The 19,113-nt window shown below is 36.3% G+C and overlaps 2 protein-coding genes across 6 annotated transcripts; both read right to left on the bottom strand.

The window, feature by feature from the left end:
• Window positions 1-3,207: 3,207 nt before the first annotated feature.
• On the bottom strand, window positions 3,208-8,166 carry LOC103404794 (peroxisome biogenesis protein 22-like). Its single transcript, XM_008343754.4, has 8 exons — window positions 6,281-8,166; window positions 5,341-5,574; window positions 5,204-5,251; window positions 4,700-4,756; window positions 4,497-4,598; window positions 4,239-4,304; window positions 3,737-3,838; window positions 3,208-3,607 (listed from the first exon to the last, which is right to left on the bottom strand). Exons 1-8 carry the CDS (start codon window positions 6,383-6,385, stop codon window positions 3,503-3,505), a joined length of 819 nt encoding a protein of 272 aa, XP_008341976.3. The 5' UTR covers window positions 6,386-8,166; the 3' UTR covers window positions 3,208-3,502.
• Window positions 8,167-8,611: 445 nt separating this feature from the next.
• On the bottom strand, window positions 8,612-14,327 carry LOC103425936 (uncharacterized). Of its 5 annotated transcripts, none has more exons than XM_008364030.4 (14): window positions 14,029-14,327; window positions 13,256-13,387; window positions 12,993-13,135; window positions 12,644-12,682; window positions 12,414-12,506; window positions 12,205-12,321; window positions 11,646-11,741; window positions 11,256-11,369; window positions 10,963-11,016; window positions 10,680-10,727; window positions 10,188-10,338; window positions 9,559-9,724; window positions 9,237-9,306; window positions 8,612-9,057 (listed from the first exon to the last, which is right to left on the bottom strand). In XM_008364030.4, the coding sequence occupies exons 2-14, from the start codon at window positions 13,335-13,337 to the stop codon at window positions 8,800-8,802; spliced, it is 1,431 nt and encodes a 476-aa protein (XP_008362252.1). In that variant the 5' UTR covers window positions 13,338-13,387; window positions 14,029-14,327; the 3' UTR covers window positions 8,612-8,799. The 5 variants fall into 5 exon arrangements, with proteins under 5 accessions (XP_008362252.1, XP_008362254.1, XP_008362253.1 ...); XM_008364032.4 differs by having other exon boundaries at window positions 13,283-13,387; XM_008364031.4 differs by lacking the exon at window positions 14,029-14,327 and adding an exon at window positions 13,829-14,019.
• Between the last annotated feature and the right edge of the window lie 4,786 nt (window positions 14,328-19,113).

Genomic DNA, 19,113 nt, shown 5'->3' with positions numbered 1-19,113 from the left:
GATCTTACTGGAGCAGCATCGAATCCTGCATCTTCAAGTCTTTCATCCTCTCAAGCACCTCCCAATTACATTCATCCCATGGTGACTCATTCCAAAGCTGGCATCTATAAGCCTAAAGTTTATGCAGCTACCAAGCATCCCCTTCCATTAGATATTGATGTTGTTCCCACTACATATCTACAAGCATCTAAACATGTTCATTGGCGATCTGCTATGCAAGATGAATTTAATGTCTTGCAATCTACAGGAACTTGGATCTTAGTACCTCCCTCTCCTACTCAAAATGTTGTCGGTTGCAAGTGGGTTTTTAGAGTTAAGAAGAAGTCTGATGGTATTGTTTAAAGATTTAAAGCACGCTTGGTTGCTAAGGGGTTTCACCAACAGGAAGGCATTGATTTTCAAGAGACATTTAGTCCCGTGGCTAAACCAGTCACCATTCGAGTCCTTCTATCACTTGCAGTACAATTTAATTGGTTTTTGAACCAATTAGACATCAGTAATGCTTTTTTTCATGGGGATTTAAAGGAATCTGTCTACATGCAGCAACCTCCTGGCTTCATTGATCCCAGCAAGCCTCACCGTGTCTGTCAATTGCGCAAATCTCTGTATGGCCTCAAACAGGCACCCCGAGCTTGGTTTGACAAACTTTTTCAAGCTCTCATTCAATTTGGATTTGTGCAATCCTCTTCCGATGCTTCATTATTTGTTCTTAAAGGTCCATCTCCAGTCATTGTTCTTGTTTATGTCGATGACATCTTAGTAACTGGCCCTAGTTCCTCTAGGTGTAATCAGTTCATTCAAAAGCTCAGTACTATTTTCCCCGTTAAAGATCTCAGTCCATTGCACTATTTTCTGGGATTAGAAGTTCATTGGTCTGCTGAAGGTCTCTTTCTTCACCAAACCAAATATATACTGGATCTTTTGAGAACAACTAATATGGATGGTCCTAAACCTTGCAGTACTCCTCTTGGTTCCACAAAACTTGATCACACGGGCCCTCTTCTTTCCAGTCCTACTGATTACAGATCTATTGTTGGTGGTCTGCAATACTTAACCTGGACCCGTCCTGACCTCTCATTTGCAGTAAATCAAATCTGCCAGTTCATGTATGCTCCTCGAGAACAACACTTGCAAGCTGCAAAACGAGTTCTTCGTTATCTCAAAGGCACTATATCTGAAGGACTTTGGTTCAAAGAGGGTTCTCTCAATCTTACTGCTTTCTCAGATGCAGACTGGGCAGGATGTCCATTTGATCGACGTTCCACCAGTGGTTATTGTGTCTTTTGGGGTTCCAATCTTATTAGTTGGAGTGCAAAGAAACAATCTATTGTTGCACGCTCATCTACTGAAGCTGAATACCGGTCTCTCGCCCACACTGCTGCAGAAATTACATGGATCTGTAAAATTTTCCGTGATCTTGACTTCTCTCTTTCACAAGTTCCCAATCTGTGGTGTGACAATATTTCTGCAATCTCCCTAGCTTTTAATCTAGTGTTTCATGCCAGAACAAAACATATTGAAATCGACTATCACTACATTCGTGAATTAGTCTGGGCTAAGCTCCTCACAGTTCAGTTTGTCTGTAGTCAAGATCAATTGGCTGACATTCATACCAAGTCTTCGTCCAAAAGCCGGTTCAGTTATCTCAAATCCAAGCTTCCACTTGGTTCACTGGTTGATCCCAAGCTCAGCTTGAGGGGGTTTATTAAAGCAGATACTGAAATAGATAAGCAAGCTGTTAGTTAGCTAAAATTGTAAAACTTTAGTTGTGGTTATTGTGTAATAGTTGTAGGAGCTAAGGGCATTAAGGGCATTAATGCATCAGGTCTCTAGCTATATATACTCTCTTGTACTGATGTAATTATTCAAGTAATGTGAATCATTTCTTACAAAGAGTTTTCTGTTTCATTAGAAACAAGCATTGAGGTAGTCCAGCACCAAGAAGAATAAAGTACAAAAGAACAGATTGAAAGACTAACACAAAGTAAATTGGCGAACATTCAACGTATAATGGTGAAGAAACTGCAAAAGAGCATCATACCTTGGCAACAAACTGAATAGTCATCACCAAGAGCATCGAAAAATGGTCGTGTAATATCCTCAGCTTCTTTCTGTCATGAATAGGAGGGAACGGCATCAGAGCATTCAACTTTCGGAATATGTTAGCTGAAAAATATGACTTCAACCTTTTCATGACTTGGAAGATCATCAATGTACAAAATATAATCTTCCACTGGAGATGCTACAACCAGATCACTGAAAACAAAGTGAATTGACAGTAAGAGCCTGAGGACTCAAGCAAATTATATGAGCAATTTGACAAAGAGCGTGAATTGCTTCAACCACCATTGCCGGCACCATTTTGGATGCACGCACGGTTTACATATTCAACAGATGACAAAGAAAAGGAGAGAAATCTGTGGCGAAGTGTGACTTAGAGATTATTCAACTCAAACATGCCAATTATATGGCCATAGATATCAAGGGAGAATACTGGGAAGAGTCGAAGAGTTCAAATTTATACTGTCAGAAATAGTAAGCATGATTCTAAAACAACCTATCGAGTGGAGAAAGTAGTACCGTGGATGCCAACTCTCTCATCTGCATCCTAAATGCAGCTTCAACAGAAGATTCACAGTAGAAACTAGAAGCACTCGGGTTTCTGACTGCTAATGGCGGCCAAAGCGTCAGAGTGGAGTTGTAAGTTCTTTTCTTTTTTTTGAAAAAAAACGATATTATCTACAAAGAGGGTAGGCTAAGCCTCACCATAAACTAAAAATAATGTGGTTCATACGCGCTTTTGGTGAGAATTAAACCTTAAACCTCTCACTTACATAAGTTCGTGGTATTAAGTGGCTTTGATTTTGTAAGTAACCCAATTTTTATTGACCAAAAACAAAAGTTGAAACCCAATTTTGTCTTCTAAATTTGGTCTTCTCAATGGAGCCAAACCAAATTATGTAAGCAAAATTCATCACATGTTTAAGGTTGTCATTTTTAATAACTTTTTAGTATATTCTCACATCTATCTTTATTTCTGTTCATCGAATTGAATAAACCAAAACGAAAAAACAAAACGAACAGGATCAAACAAAGGTGATTTGAATAAAAAATATCATGTGGAGGAGGATTCAAGAAATTTTGTTTGGAAGGCGATTCAAAGCTCGTTGTTGATGCAATCAAAGGGTTTTGTAGGAGACGATCGGATAGTAAATTACAAACATTAGCATTCACCATTTCATGAAAATTTCAAGTTGGAGTTTGGATTTAATCCAATCTATTACACAGATTTCACACAATGAGATACAGAGCAAGTCTATTATCTGACTAGCGAGTACCAACGACGGAACACAAAAAATACACCGAGGTGAAGACGAACATTTAGCATTAATAAGCTGGAGCCGGAACTTTAAAGTACGATCGACACAAAACCCAAATGTGGGGAAAATAAAACCCTAATAGAAACCTAACGATTGTATTTGTATCTTTCGTTGTCGAAGCGTCAAACACATCCAAAGAACTGTTCCAAGGATGGGGCGTTGAACACATTAGAAGCAGGTCGTTCTGTTCTGGTAGGAGAGATGTGAAGCTGATACTTGATGAACCTCTGTAACCAATAAATAAATGAATAATTCAGATGACAGCGATGGAAATGAGTGTATACATAAGAACATAGGGAATGATATTGATGAGTGTTGTGTAGAAAAGAAAAACAAGTTAAGTAATGAGAATTTACAGATAATTGAAATATGATGTCAGGATTTGTGTCGATATGCCAATCTGGTTCCAATTGCCGAACAAAAGATGTTCGTCCATTCTCTGTGCTACAGAAGAGAACCTGCAATCAAATCACAAGAATTATGTGTAATGCAAGATAATTGAAATATGATGTCAGAATTTGCACGTTAGAGCAACTATTGGGCCTTCCTTCCGGGCTTCACCCCTAATCTTCTCCAAACCACAATCTCTGTACGTTATTACTCTTAACCTCTTTCGACCCACAGGGAATTATTGATATCTAAAAATACAACTACTCGTGAGATTCCAAGATCAGGTTTTATACCGCAGGCTCTATTTCTTTGTTCATGGTTGACATTAGAAAGAAGAAAGTGACAAGAAAGCCAAAAACAACTGCATGCACATAAATCAACAAGAAGCAAGTAGAAATAGTGAAATACCAAAACAATAGGTGGGATTCTTAAAAGTTAACTAATAATGCTATCAACCCATATACCTACCTTGTCTTTGACCAAACCTCCGGATGTAAAAATCCCAGCATCTTCCAAAGCCAGTAGAACCTTTTTCTGAAAGCAATAGGCAATATTGTCTCATAAATGGCAATAAAAATGAGTATAAAGCAATAGGCAAGGATAGACTACAGAAGTTAAATACCATGAGCAAAGAAATTCAGTAAAACAACATGCAAGGAAACCTATTAATCTCATACAAAATTACAGAGAACAAGTAAAATGATTGAGACTGGGGCTTGCACGCACTTCACTTTCATCATCGAGAACTCTTTCCATGAGATACAAATCACAAAATTTTGTGATCTCCAAGAGTACTTCCAGCACTGAGTACCTCACAGTCACTTGTTTCTGCCAGGAACAACGTTAAAAGGCAATGTTAATCCTTTTTCAGTTACAATTTCTATCACCAAATTTACGGAAAGATGTTGCTGGAAAGAAAAGTAGACCACCTGAAGTTCCTCTGGGGTACTTTCCTCAAGGACTACTCCGAGTAAACGACAAGTTACCTACAGATAAGCTTAAAAGGGTGAATTTGTTGATTCAAATTGTCACCCCTATAAAAATCAAACAAATTCTCGGGACATTACCAATTATAGGAAAACTAATGAAAAGGGCTTGAAAACTTTGAGTTTTAACAATAAGGACAAAATAAAGGGTAAAGTGAATAGTACAAGGATTGACTTTTTAGCGTAAAAATGTGGTTTTTCATTAAAATGTACAGTACCAGGAGCTTTTCGTTAAAGTTCCCATAAATTATTTCACAAGGTATCATATACCAATTATTAGCCATTATTGAACATTTGAAGCTTATCAGTTTTAATCGTGAAGTACAGAAACATCTAAAAGTAAAACCCAGAGGTTCCGTAACTTCACCATGAAATTTTCACAACATGCAGTTAGAAGCTGAAAAACACTATACTGAGATGAAGAAACAAGTTCTCGACTACACTTACCTTTCTTCCTTCACTCAGTTTCTGCCGGACTATTTGCCCCAAAGTAGGCTGGACATAAAAGAAAAGACTTCAGCATAAAACATTTTAATACAAAGTGGTATCAAACCCATATGGAAGACTCAGAACTTGACAGTTACCTTTACGGGCTGAAAAAATTCATCAACAACGTTTTGGGCTCTTGAGTCCTGCGAAGGTGAAACTCCCGTAGTTGTCAATGTTGCATTCGAATTTGAACTGATGCCAGAACTACTCGATGCAGGGGCCTGCCGCTTTGGTTGCCTTCTTTGTGGTCCACTGGGTGATCTAAGCAGCCTCCATGTGAAAACTATTGCAACAGCAAATCCCGCGATGGCCCCAATAGAACGCGAATTCTGACACCATTTAAAATTTCTTGAGAGAACTCAACTTTACCATCTCCATTCGAACACAACTTTGATACTTAAATGCCAAAGATGAAGCAACAGACTGGGATAATCCCAAAAGTGATGTGCTGATACTAATCTCATGAGTATCTATCTCTTCACCTTAGTCAATTCTATTCATAGCATTGTCTATGAGTTCAGGGCCGGTGATTGTTCAAAAAGTACACTAATACCGGAACTACAGGGTTCTTGAGAACTATCTAACAAGCCATGGCCCAGATGCGGCCGGATGCATCAGAATTCACGAATTGCAGACAATTTAATGGAAATTAAGCTTCATTAAGCCACATTGAAGATTGAGCTGAAAAGTCGAATGGCCCAACTCTCAACAACATTAATATCTTTGCAAGTACATGTCTTGTTTCCTATGCTACAAAATATCAAAATGGTCATCCTCAAATTCCTCTAATTTCCAGTTATGGAACAATTACACATCAAATTTTCTCAAGAAAACCTACATCCCAAATCAATTCACATCGAAACAAGTACTGAATTTGACACGAATCAAATAAAAAAAAAACTAAATTGAAAACTAAATTGCAAAACCCATGAAGCAATTGAAGATAATTGGCAGAAATAAACAATCTTTGGCGGGTCAGATCCGTGAGAAAATTCGAAAAGATAACGAAAACAAGCACAAAATTGAGGTACGAACCATATTGTGGAGGGAGATCGGGAAGAGACTGGACATCTTGACAGTGAGATAAGCCCCGAAGCGCTTGATGAGCTGAAGCAGCTCGTCCTTCGAAGACTCGGCCATGGCTTTAACCAACGAGAAATCGTCGTTTTGAGAAGCTTAGGGCGTCGTTTTGAGAAGCAAGTAATGGTAAAGAATCAGCTTGAAAACCTCAGGTCCTCGTCCTTCCCATCATCGCTTGTAAATCTCTTGAATTTCCAGAGAGCGAAAGCTTGTGCCTTTTTGTCAACGACGAATGAGAGAAAAAGAGGCATTGATGCGAAACTGCAGATTATTTTATCTGTAAACTATGTGTCACCGATATAAAAATAAAATAAAATAAAAAAAAATCGATAATTTTAATTATTAACAATCACATATATATGGTTTATAAAATATACATGGACAACAATGGAGGTTTACCTTTACAGTAGCATTCTGTACCAATGAATGACACAAAACGTCACGTGATGGTGTACCAATATCGTGTAAGTTGTTCATCATTCAAAATTAATGTCACAACAACCATAAAAAAATGATTCTTCCAAGACATTGGCCACACAACGAATAAGTGTTGCCTTGTACTAAAAGAGAACTGAATTTAGAGCTTCATAGATTTAGCTGCATTTTCCAAATTTGGAAGTTTGATCGTTGATCATAAATCCATCAATGGATGTAAAAATCCTTGGACCTCAAATTTGCAAATATATGAGCCTCAAAGGCTAGCTAGAAAAATTTCAAAAGCAATAGGATCATCACAATCGAGCATAACTTTTGATTTCATTTCTAATCCATTCATGTAAAATATTACTTTACAGCTCGAAAATACAACTAGTAGCATTCCAAGTCAATCACGTATTGTAATTCGGAAGGAGTTATTGTCTATCGTTGCTCGTTGGCCTCTATGATAGAATCAGTTGGAGGGCTGAAAGGCGGTATATAACCTTGTAACAGATGTCAGCAATTCGAGCATGCTTATTTCCAACTCACAAAATTTCTCATTAGTTTTGGATATTATCACAGCGACATCTACGTTGCTTGAAAGCTCCTCTTAGTCCAAACTTTCCAACCTGTCCCTCAGCCAAAAGTTAATTCCTTCTGTATAGTACTCAACTTTGGAAAAAGGCAGTCGCAAAGCTGAGCTGAAGCTTCCTCCTTTACATGAATGACGAGTAATTATACCAGAAAAATGGTAAAAAAATTAAAAAGGTTAACCGTGAGCTATGGAAAACAAAAAGAAACCATCAGGGTCGGTCCACAACTTGAGGAAGTGAGGAGCTCTGTGTAACTTCCGATATCTGAGGTGGTAAGGAACTACTCTGTGTTTTCTGATATTTCAGGCACATCCTCCACACCAGAATTATGATAAACGTACGACCTCCGACGTGTATTGGTGAACTGACATTGGAGAGGAGAGAATCGAACATAATTTGCTCATAAACAATTGAGCTACAAGCCTCTCGCTCGCACATCTTTTGTCTTGGTATTTTAGGAAAAATATTCTACTACGTCAATTCAATGAAAAGAAAAGGAGAGATAGATACAGATACTTACACATCATCTAGCATCTTAGAAGCAACCATAACTCTTGTGGCCAGCAACCTATGAACATTCAAGGACAACACAAGAGAGTCGGGGTGCTTATGGAGCAACCTATCTATATACACTTATCCAACAACAAAGCATGACGGGCTGCAGTCTGTGTACTTGTACAGCCTCTCCAAGTACTTCCGTATGCTTATCCTCGGTGGCCTCACTCCGTGAAACGCATCCAAGCTCTTTCCAATCACTGCCGAGCCACAACTTATCCCACTAAGCTGATGGTTCAGGTCATCTACAAGCGTGTTATTTCGAGCCACCAATTTCTCTAGTACGAAAGAGAGTATGGTTAACACTCTGGGGATGCACGGCTCCAGCCGGCTATGGCGGTCGGTGAACTCGCCGGCCGCTAACATTTGGACATCTAGTCATGATGGTTGGTGGTCTCAGGTGGGAAGTGTGTATGGGCGGTTAAGACTTGAAGAGGGTCGGCCTTGCATGTGTGCATATTATCTGGGTTGGGGATTTATTTGAATATGAATTTTGATTGGCCAGCACCAAATGGATGAAATATGTGGTGGAAATTCTTCGACGGCATCATTTTTGTTGTTTGGCTCGAAATTCAGATGTTCTAATATCTAAGAGGAACGAAGAGACGTGAGCATAACCATATTGGTTAGAACAAAAATGCATGCCTTCTACGCTTAAATTATAGTTGGTTAAATGTAGAATATCGCTTAAATTCGAAGATGAACCATTATTCGAACTTCGTTTCGCGAAATGAGGTGCCGTATATATTCTCTCCTTAATGTAGCAATGTTGAACAGCCTATTCAATTTCTAAACAAGAAACATTTTTCATTTGTTCAAGTGAATTGCAATTGAAGAATCTAGTGGGAAAAATATTGTACAAAAATAGGAACGGTGATGATTCGAGGAAGGCGATATTTGCTTAGCGGTCTACACGCTGTGGCCATTAGAGACGAGTAATCTGTCTTCCTCATTTGGGTTGTCTATCATGGAAAGCTGAATGTTTGACTTCGAACTCATCTTGTTCACCTCGTTTTCTACACGGAAGAAAACCCATTGGAAGCGGCGGAAAATCTCCAGGGCAGTGATTGCAAACACGGTAAGGTAATTGTGGCGAAGATGGGAAGAGAGCTTGTATGTCCAGGTACAACGCAGAATCAGGTTGCTAAATATCACCCAGAAGTAAACCTGCAACCCAATTCACATAGAATAATTTCAAAGCAAATTCAACGAATGACGACTACTCTACAGACATTATTTCTGAGGACAAGTGAAGTAATTTGGTTGGCATTGGAGAGTCAAAGCCAGTTGAAGTCAAATAAATAGTTCGTATACAAACTACAGAAGAAAAAATGGTGTATACTTACCCATTTCCGTCCATGTATGACGTTTGACAAGAAATGTTGTTTGCTAAACTTGAAAATCCGAGTGAAACCACTGAGAAAAGGGAATAAGATATTTAGAGGGCATGACAAAATAATATTCAGGATGCAACAAGTTCTAAGCATGAATAACCCGTGTTCAAATATGTCCTGGAACACCTTTTCACTGATTTACAAAGAAGCAACCAATTGTCACACAGCATGGAAAATTAAGTTCCACATCGTACTATCACGAGTTCTTTCTAAATCTGGTTGCATGAAGAAGTGATTATGTGGTAATTGTATGAAATAAAAACATTTCACATACCTTAAGTCCCAATCTCTAGTCACATCCCAGTAGAACGAGTACAGGGAGTTCAAAACACCTGAGAGAAGCCAGAGGGGCCGATAAAAGGTCGTCCACTTTTCAGGGAAGACATGATATTTGAGGGCTGAAAGAAAAATCACAGGTACCGCGGTAGAATACTTCAAAGCTGAAACCAGACGCAGATAAAATTAGTAGTGTAATGAAGCAACAAATCCATCAATACTTCAGAACAAACCTGCAGCTAGTCAGTAACATGGTAATACTAATAGAGGTTATAAAGAGAAACAACTCAGAAATTACAGAGGCCATTAAAGATAATTGCCAGGTTAACAACACTTTAGAGAACCGGAACGGAATAAGAACTGCAAGATCACAAACTAAAATTCACATGCACCACAAACAGTCTAGAGAATGAGATGTTTTTACATTATTTGATGGTTAGATTTTAAAATTTTATACATAGCCATGCAATAAATAAATAAAATTCAATGTGTCTAAAAAATATCCATGAGTGTCAATAAGGCTCTGAAAAAAAAGAAATATGGCCAAACAAAATGAAAAAAAAAATCTGAGACAAAGAGAATTATTGGAAAAGAAACATTTAAGAAAAACAGCCAAGTGGAGCATACCATTTAGAAGGGTTGTTTTCTCCCCAGTATCCTTATATTGTCGAAGACATTGGAACAAACGAAAAAGGTAAGGCAAAACAAGAACTACAGGGATTGCAACAGAATGACTTCCACAAACTGAGTCAGCTTCAAACCATGCAATAGTGGCAACCTGCTTTCAAATAAAACCTCTTAATAAAATATAAGCGAAGTGGTATTTCTTTAACAAACAAAAGTGAAACATGAACCGAAGGGATCATAGCAGAGTGACTGCCACAATATCTCTTGAACAATACAACACAACAATTTTAAAAGAATATATATATATATATATATAATCATCCGAAAAAAGAAAAAAAGAAAAAAAAGGATTAAAAGACATAACAAATTATGTGTATTAGAACATAAATCTCCTCATCACTTTTTTAAAAGAATAAGAATCAATTTGCGGTGATTAGCAAAAAGAGAAAAAGGCATGGAAGCAGAATCACAATTAAAAGGTGAAACCCTAACCTGTCGATGGACCATTCGACATACTGATCGCTCCAAATCTGAAAGCACCTGCATAGAAATGACAAACACAATCAGAATCAAAAGGCATGGTGACAAGCAGATATCTTATCATAGCTGGCAAACTATTTCTTGTTTCTACACTCTGATTAGGTTAACCATGGTAAACTTGCACACACACTACAAAACAATCAACAAGTTCAATATCCTTTTTTATCACAAAAATTGCACTCTAGTAATGCGAAATCACTTGGATAATGGTAAAAGTAAACATCAGGATGCATACCTTAGACATGGAGGTCAAAATATCAGCCAGGAAAAAGTCAGAAAATGATATTGCCTGTTTTCACCAAATAAGTAACGTAACTGTAATTAAACATACTACAGACAAACAACAAAAATCAAAGCATTAAATGAGACAAGAATATATATCACTTCAAGGAAGCTGAGCAATAAGTAAATGGGAGAACTATACTTTCTAGTGTTATAGTTCTCCCAATACTTTTGAGTAAGTAGAAAACAAAATCAAACAGGCGGGAGAAGGTCCAAAGTTAGGTTTTGAAAGAAAAACAAACTTGCCTGTAGTGGGAGAACTATACGCCATAGAGTCCTTAACAAGTAAAAGCGAGATGACAAATAGAAAATGTCAAAAGGGAATATCAAAAGCATTGCAACAGCAGCATACAATAGTACCTGCAGAAGAATGCAATTAAAACTTAGCACAATTACACTATACTACTACATGGAAGAGAAATAATGGACAATACCACTGTCAGTATGATAAATAATAGTATGTAGATCATAATCTGAACAATGGTAAATATGTGACTGCACTGTTTATTTCTATACAATGGAATATTTCACTTAGGCTTGGAAGCTTTGGTCATTAAAACAACTGAACTGTGGTTTTTTATCACAGATAAATGCTATTTTAAATGTACAAAATCAATATGGATGCATCTATTACACTGGTTGTGATGCAGCAAGCGACACTTCTCCATGCGAATAGAGATAAAGATATGCTGTCAAGCTTGTCGGCACAACAATTGTCATCCAGGTCGCACACTGCAGATAGCATACTGAATCGTAAGAGTGAATCAATGAAAGAGGAAATAAAGAGAAGAAGAAAAAAAGTTTGAATGTCAGATATGTCAAAAGTAGTTAACCAACGGCATTCCACAAAGAAAACATGCAATCTCCTGTTAAGAGGAACAGCTAAGATGCAATATGCTCCTCACACCATTAGTTTTCTCCATATACTAATACAAATATATTAATAAGAAAAAAAAACATACTTACTGAAAGCTACCAGTCACTATAGAATTTCACAATTATTCAGCAAAAGTCAAAGCAGATGAAAAATATAATTCCATTTATTGTTTCCATGAGAAAAAAATATACATTGCAATTTGCAAGGCTTATGTTTGTGTAGCATAACCTTTTAAAGTTCCAGATGACAACAGCAACAGAGAAAAACTCATAACAAGTAGGCAAATAGTTCAAGATGACTGAGTTGTTGCACTGGTACCTTCCATATTTCTCTGTGGGTCAAATGATTTTGATCAAGATCAAAAATTTTGGCATAGTTTACATTGCCCTGAGCAAAAACCCATAGATTGACTCCCCAAAACCAAACCATCATAGTCTGCACATGTCAAAAACAGACGAATAGGTTTCAATAGAAGGATAAAGAATGCAGAAGTATGATAGGATATTCAATTCTGATAAGAAACTAACCACAAGAAGTAGAGGATTATAATACAAAAATGCCTCGTATAGAAATAAATCTCGCAGATCCACACTCATCCTCATCACAGAATCCCATCCAACCTGTAAATTTGCAGGTAGCTTGGTAACAACATCCATGCAGCACAAAACTAACATATTTTGTGGTTCTTGTCAATTTTTTTGGTAATAAAATCAGAACCCTATCACCAGCAGTAAAAATAGAATTGTGAAGAACTGACCTTGCAACAAATGAAACCCCATACACAGAACAGTAGGACCTGTACATAAAACCAACTTAGGAAGCCACAAAACTAAAGCCAAGACATAGAAGATGCGAAGATATATGTCGCATGCTATTGAACTGAAACCCAACACAATTATAAAGCAGAGATGAAATGATATACTTGTATCCAACTTTGGTGAGCCATGCCATCTATTTCAGAATTCTCCAATACAATAAATAATGAAAAAGAAATTGAAACTCCCTTCTTCTACCAAGTTGAGAATTTCACAATTATTAAGCAAAACTAAGCAGAAAATAACTGGAAAAGTAAATTAGGAAGACAAAGAATATTATAGTAACGAAACCTTAAATCTCCATAACATAGCTGGAGATGGCATTATTGCAGCAGTACTCATTGGTATGCTTGGCATGTTTCCTCCCTTCCTATCGTTTCCCTCTATCAGACGCAAGAAGCCCTCCTGTGCATCATTTTCGAGCTCACTTGTACCTGAAAGATTTTTTCTATAACTATAAAACTGTGACAAGAGAAAAAAAGCCCCCCATGGTAGATATATCTACACAGTATCAATCAGAACTGATAAGTCATAACTCAAACACTTAAATGTACCCAGATCAGAGACAACAGGTCTGCTACCCGACTTTCTTAAGTGAGGACTATTGGAAGGCACTGTCGCAACACCTCCAAACATAGATAAGACTAGCAATTAGGAATTTTTCCTCCACTTTGCCAGCCAAGAAACTGCAGCAAATGAAATCACAGGGGGATGTAAAATATCGTTATAAAGTGATCAAAACAATTTGGAACCATTGCCTTAAAGTTTGGGAAGGTGGGATATCCAGTGGACAAGCTTTCAAACCACGGATTCATGGATGTAATAACTTCATTCTGTGAGCTATTAAAAGAAAAACACAAATGGGGCTAAATATTCTAAGATCCCCGAAGCCGTCTAAACTGCACAGCTCTGATGTGATACAGAGCATCCGAACAACAACATTAAGATCTTAACAGAAAAATAAAAATGTGGACTTTCAAGTTTCAACAACCAGCATTGATGGGTAATTAAAAATCCCATCCTTATGAATAACAAGCACCAAATCCACCATTTAGTTAGATGCATAAAAAAAATTAGACCAATCCCATTTCATCAAACATTTAAACAATCATAAATACGCAAACCACCTTATAAAAAAAAACGCCTGCAAATTCACCGAATCACTTAATGGACACAGCTTCTCACAACCCAAATCGAAATTCTCACTAAAAATTCAAAAAACCCAAATGAACCAATGTGGAATTGGAAGAGTTGAACAGGGATCAGATCCAAAAGGAGTTTAGAGAGAAAGAAGAAAAAAATAATGGTTTGATTAAATAAACGTTACCTTGCAATGCGAACCTTTAACGGGTTCGCTGGATCTCCAACCTGATCTTGTGCAAAACGTTAATGGGGTTTGAGTAAGGACTAAGCAGGAGAGGGAAGACGTAAAATGACAATTACAAATTATAAAAGGACCTAATTTGAAATTTTCAATAACTGAAGGGGCAGTTTTAGGGATTTAAATTGCAGTTTAAGGCCTTTTGTTTTTTGGAAACTAGTTTAAGGCTTGTTTGGTTTCGCCTTCAAAAACGTGTTTATTGGTCCATTTTATTTGTGACGATGAAAATGAGAAGCATCAAAATTGGAAAGAGATGCTCTTCCTCGTCTCCTTCTTATAAACATGCATTTACCAGGTTTTATTAGCATCTTATATACTGTTGAATGCCCTAAATTATTACTAAAAAAACTAAGAGCTCGTTTACCCAGTGTTTTCAAATGACTAAAAGCGTTTTCAGATAAAATGTTTTTGAATTCTAAAAGTACTTGAAATGCTTCATACTAAAAGCATCTGTTATGGGTTTCTTGCTGAAAGCACTTCAAGTGCTTTTTCAGAGTTAACTTGTATTTTTACTAACGTTTGTTTCCAAAAATATTTTATCTAAAAACAGTTTATGTCGTTTAAAAGCACTTGTCATTTTATCTAAAAATGATTTATGTCGTTTTTAAGTTTCACATAACAATGTATGATGTTGCAATTGTAAGTACGAGATTCCATTTATCGAACACTACAGTCATCATGTAGTGTTATATTATTTTCTTTCTAAGTATAAGATTTCGATATCAATTACTACTACTAACCTATTTTTTTGGGCTCCCCTCAATTCCCCTTCCTTTCACACTATGACTTGTAACAGAAAAGGAAATTAAATAGAAAAATCCTTTTCTAAAAAAACAGGAGAAATTTTAAAACGAGGAACGTCGTCGTCTTTTACGGCATAAAATCCCAAGTAACGAAGTGAATACAACAAATGTAATCAACAACATAGGTTTGCAAGTGGCTTTTTATTACAGTGATCGAAATAAGTTGAACTCTTGCATGACGGCTTCAAATTTTAAGGAAAAAAAAAAAAGACAGATAGCTTTTTAAGGAATAGGATTTTATACTTTTTTAAGGAATAGGATTTTTTTCCTTCCAAATTTCTCTTCCCTCCGGTTCTCTCCTTGAAGGGTCACGGTTAAGTTACATCAATATTTTGTGTTGACTTTTTTTTTTTAAGCAAACGATATTATTTACACTAAAAAAGTAAGGAAGTGGGCTAAGCCTTACAATAGACAAGTCATAATAATGTGTTTCAAATTCGTCTTGGCAAGAATCCAACCTAACGCCTCTCATTTACAAATTAAGAAAAATACAACTACACTGTAGTACTAAGTGGCCAAATCTCGATTTAATTAGAAGTGTTATCACTTTATTTTTTTTTGTGTTGACTTCTTTATAAAGATAAAAAGATAAAGAGAAAAGTGAGAGAGGAAGGGATAAGATTTAAGGGGAGAAAATCATACTGCCCCTTAAGGTCCAAAATTCGCATTTAGTCTAATGGGGTTTTAATGAAAAATGTTTTATTCTCATCCAACCCATCCCAACAATGTAGAACTCGTTTGTATGTGCTTTTAAAATTGCTGAAAGCGATTATGGTGAAAATGTTTTTAGAACCAATATTTAGTAAAAATGCAAGTAAATCCTAGAAAAGCACTTAAAGTGCTTCCTAGAAAAAGCACATAATTGGTGCTTCTTGAAGAAAACACTTAATGTGCTTTTGGAATCCAAAAATATTTTCTCTAAAAGCGCTTTCAGTCATTTTAAAAGTACATCCAAACGAGCCTATAAATTCTGAAGCTAGTGCCAATCTCCACGATCACAAAATACTCTTTTTCTTCTTTTTAACTCTTCAACCTTGGTATTATTTTTTTAATTTAATTTTTCATTATGTTTCTTCATGAATATAATGAAGCATGTTGTTGTATTCTTAATTAGAATATATACAAAGTTGATAATCTATTCAATTTATGTAAACCCTAGCACATTGACAAAAAAACAAATGTAAACCCTAGCACAGCTTACTACAACTGCAAGCTGAAGCAACCCAAAACCGGCATGCATTATATGTACTAAGCGTTACTGAATTAGTTAGTGTAAATTGCAAAGCAATAGCTACATATTGAATAATAAACAAACTAGTAACCTACATCCGTTTAACTTTCATAACGTGAGATAGAATTTAATTATTCAAATTAATTACTTTTAGGAAAAGTGATTACTAGTCGAATTTCAGTGGTACGTATATATAAGTTGACTCCACATGTCCCCAAGACCCACCACTACTCCAAGAAGCAAGCAAAAATGTGGAAGTTGTTGACAATTTTGGTTGTGGTTTTTCTGGCTGCTGTAGCAGCTCGTGCTGAGGAGGCTCACTACGGGCCTTGTGTCATCGACAGAGACTCTCCATGCAACAGAAAGCAATGGGGGAGGCGGGGAGGAAGGGATTATAACTCCGATGCTCCGGCACACATGGATAACTCCGATCATCTAGCGCCCAGCCTCGATCAGCTTGATGATTTTGTTGAAGATACTCGTTATTATATTCCAGAATCACAGCCACCATCCTACCTATGATCAACAACTTCTGAAATTAAAAATAAATCTCTATCTTCTTACGTTTTTTTTTTCCTTGGTCAAGGTCTTGAATAATTTTATTATTATTATCATTTATAGTGAGTGTGGTCCATGAATAAAGAAGAAGAAGATGAATTTGTGCAAGTTCCATGTATGGTCGTGCCTATGGTAGGAAGGTTTTATTTGTGAGATATATGTGTTAGAAATTATATATTATAATATGAAATATTATAATATATAATTTCTAACAATCCCCCACATGAATGAAAAATTAGGAAGAATTTGACAGTACAGGCGGACAAGAGATGCATCGGGAGAGGTGTCTTTTGGACTTGAACCTACCCTAGTTTTGATTTAATGATAGCATTAAAAGAAACTACAATTATGAAAGAATTGTAGGGGTTGGTTAAAAGTAATTTGCTAATTGAACGACATTTAAGATGTCATCTCTTGTAATGAGTAATTGTTTAAGGTATGGCAAGGTTAGAGATCTTCTTACAAATACCTTAAATGTGGGGGAGTTTACCCAAGTGCTTAGTGTTAGCAAATTACTTAATGAAGTCCTAATATAATTTTGAGGACTTGACAATGTCAAACAACTACTCTCGTATGAAATATAATTTCATAAGATGAATTGTGCATTCCATTAAAAATAGTCAACCTAATAGTGGATCCAATTATTAAAGGTTAGACTAGAGAGTAAGTTGATCATCGAGGGGAATGAGGCTAAAGCCAACATAACTAATGAATCAGCCGAGCGGAAACCTAACTTAGTTGATTGGAGATCCCATGGTCTAAGTTCAATAGGCAAACTGGTTGGGCATGATTCAAAGAAGTTAACACACTATATACCCCATTCCTATGATGGAAGAAGTGTGTTGTCTGCTGACGTTTTAGGTTGTATATTTATACTTAATGACAATGATATCTTATAAATAAGAGGAATAGAGCAAACTATTCTTAATCAGTGGTCACCTATGTGAGAGTAGAAGTGGGTCGCTTCTATGAGTATGAGATGGCTAAATTCTCTAAAGCTCTCATGAATCCGGGATTTGTTCAGGACCAAAATGAACATAACCGTATGAACCATAATATATTAGGATTAGTGATGTGTGTTGCTTATTGTCTCGGTTTACTACTGCGGTGAACAGTTCAAGATTCTATATTCACTGCGTCACCAAGTAAATCCGATAAGTATTCACTAGGGTAGGTTCAAGTCCAAAAGACACCTCTCCCGATGCATCTCTTGTCCGCCTATACTCTCAAATTCTTCCTAATTTTTCATTCATGTGGGGGATTGTTAGAAATTATATATTATAATATGAAATATTGTAATATATAATTTTAATAATTGAATGAAAAATAGTGTTAACCAATTTCTTAGAAAGGTTATGTTGTTTAGATGTATTCCCTTGATAAGTGATGTATACTTATAGATGAAAAGTTACATCTCTTTAATAAGTAGAAATTGGATTCTATATAAACCCATGAAACCATTGGTGTAATATATAGAAAATTAGAGTTAATTTTTACTCCTGAGAAATAAGGTTTCCCCACTTTGTTTCTCTCATGCTTCGTGTGTCAAATTCCGAGTCGTGTCTTGAGAGTACGGAATATATGAAGTTCGCCAGAGTCCGAAGATTGAAGTGCTTTGACTTCGGATTATAGATTGTTGAATCCTGGGAGATGGTCGCCTATCGAACTACAAGCACAAGAGTAGGGGCGAAATTCTATCTTTAGGACATTGCATTTATGCAAGCCTCAATCTCCAAGTTTGTTAGTTATTCTAACTTTCACTCTAGTTGTTTCTATTAATCTTGCATACTATAGATGTTGTTAATTTCCTTTATGAATACTTTCATTGAAATTCTTTTATTATTTTCATATTTTCTAATATTGCTCCAACAATATGTAATATGATCATTATAAACTAATATTTACAAGAATTTTATGTTATTAACACAAGGAATAACGTACTTCTAATACATTTGGCGAACACGAGACGCTACAGTGATGGTTTACTCGTGTCATGGAAGTCTTTCTCCTAATGGAAGCTATGTATATATGAAATCCTAATGAATTAGAGTGATGATAATTGGTGAGTAAATGCAAGAATATCTAAGTAGCAACACTCTTATGTGACTGTCGCTCCATGCAACCTCACAGCTATACCCAGAAACACAATTCATCATTACTACACTGGATTTGGATGAGGAAATTAAGTACAAGAATTAAACTACATTAGTAATATAATGCATTTCTTAATAATGTAGCCTAAATCCCTTATTATTATTTGAAAATCCCTCATTCAAACACACAAAGTAAACTTTAATATTAGTACTACATGAACATTTTATCCTTGCATCACGCAAGGAGAAAGTTAGTGGTTACTGGTTAGTAAGTAAAAATAGGGGTTAGACAATATGGTTAATTAAGTTTTTTTTTTTTTAGAGCATCTCTCCTACATATGAGGTG

Source organism: Malus domestica, chromosome 17 (assembly GCF_042453785.1).
Source record: "Malus domestica chromosome 17, GDT2T_hap1".
NCBI lineage: Eukaryota > Viridiplantae > Streptophyta > Magnoliopsida > Rosales > Rosaceae > Malus > Malus domestica.
Note: the sequence above shows the minus strand (reverse complement) of the source record. Positions and strands in the feature narration are given on the sequence as shown.

Bases quoted from the DNA above. Each gene is read 5' to 3' on its own strand.
- LOC103425936 (XM_008364030.4), bottom strand. From the start codon at position 13,337: ATGTTTGGAGGTGTTGCGACAGTGCCTTCCAATAGTCCTCACTTAAGA. The intron at 11,017-11,255 runs GCAAGTTTGTTT...TGGTGAAAACAG, and splicing joins GTATAGTTCTCCCACTACAG to GCAATATCATTTTCTGACTT. The intron at 9,307-9,558 runs GTATGTGAAATG...CCCTTTTCTCAG, and splicing joins ACTAGAGATTGGGACTTAAG to TGGTTTCACTCGGATTTTCA.
- LOC103404794 (XM_008343754.4), bottom strand. From the start codon at position 6,385: ATGGCCGAGTCTTCGAAGGACGAGCTGCTTCAGCTCATCAAGCGCTTC. The intron at 4,599-4,699 runs GTGGTCTACTTT...TGTTCCTGGCAG, and splicing joins GTACCCCAGAGGAACTTCAG to AAACAAGTGACTGTGAGGTA. The intron at 3,839-4,238 runs GTAGGTATATGG...ATTTGATTGCAG, and splicing joins GAGGTTTGGTCAAAGACAAG to GTTCTCTTCTGTAGCACAGA.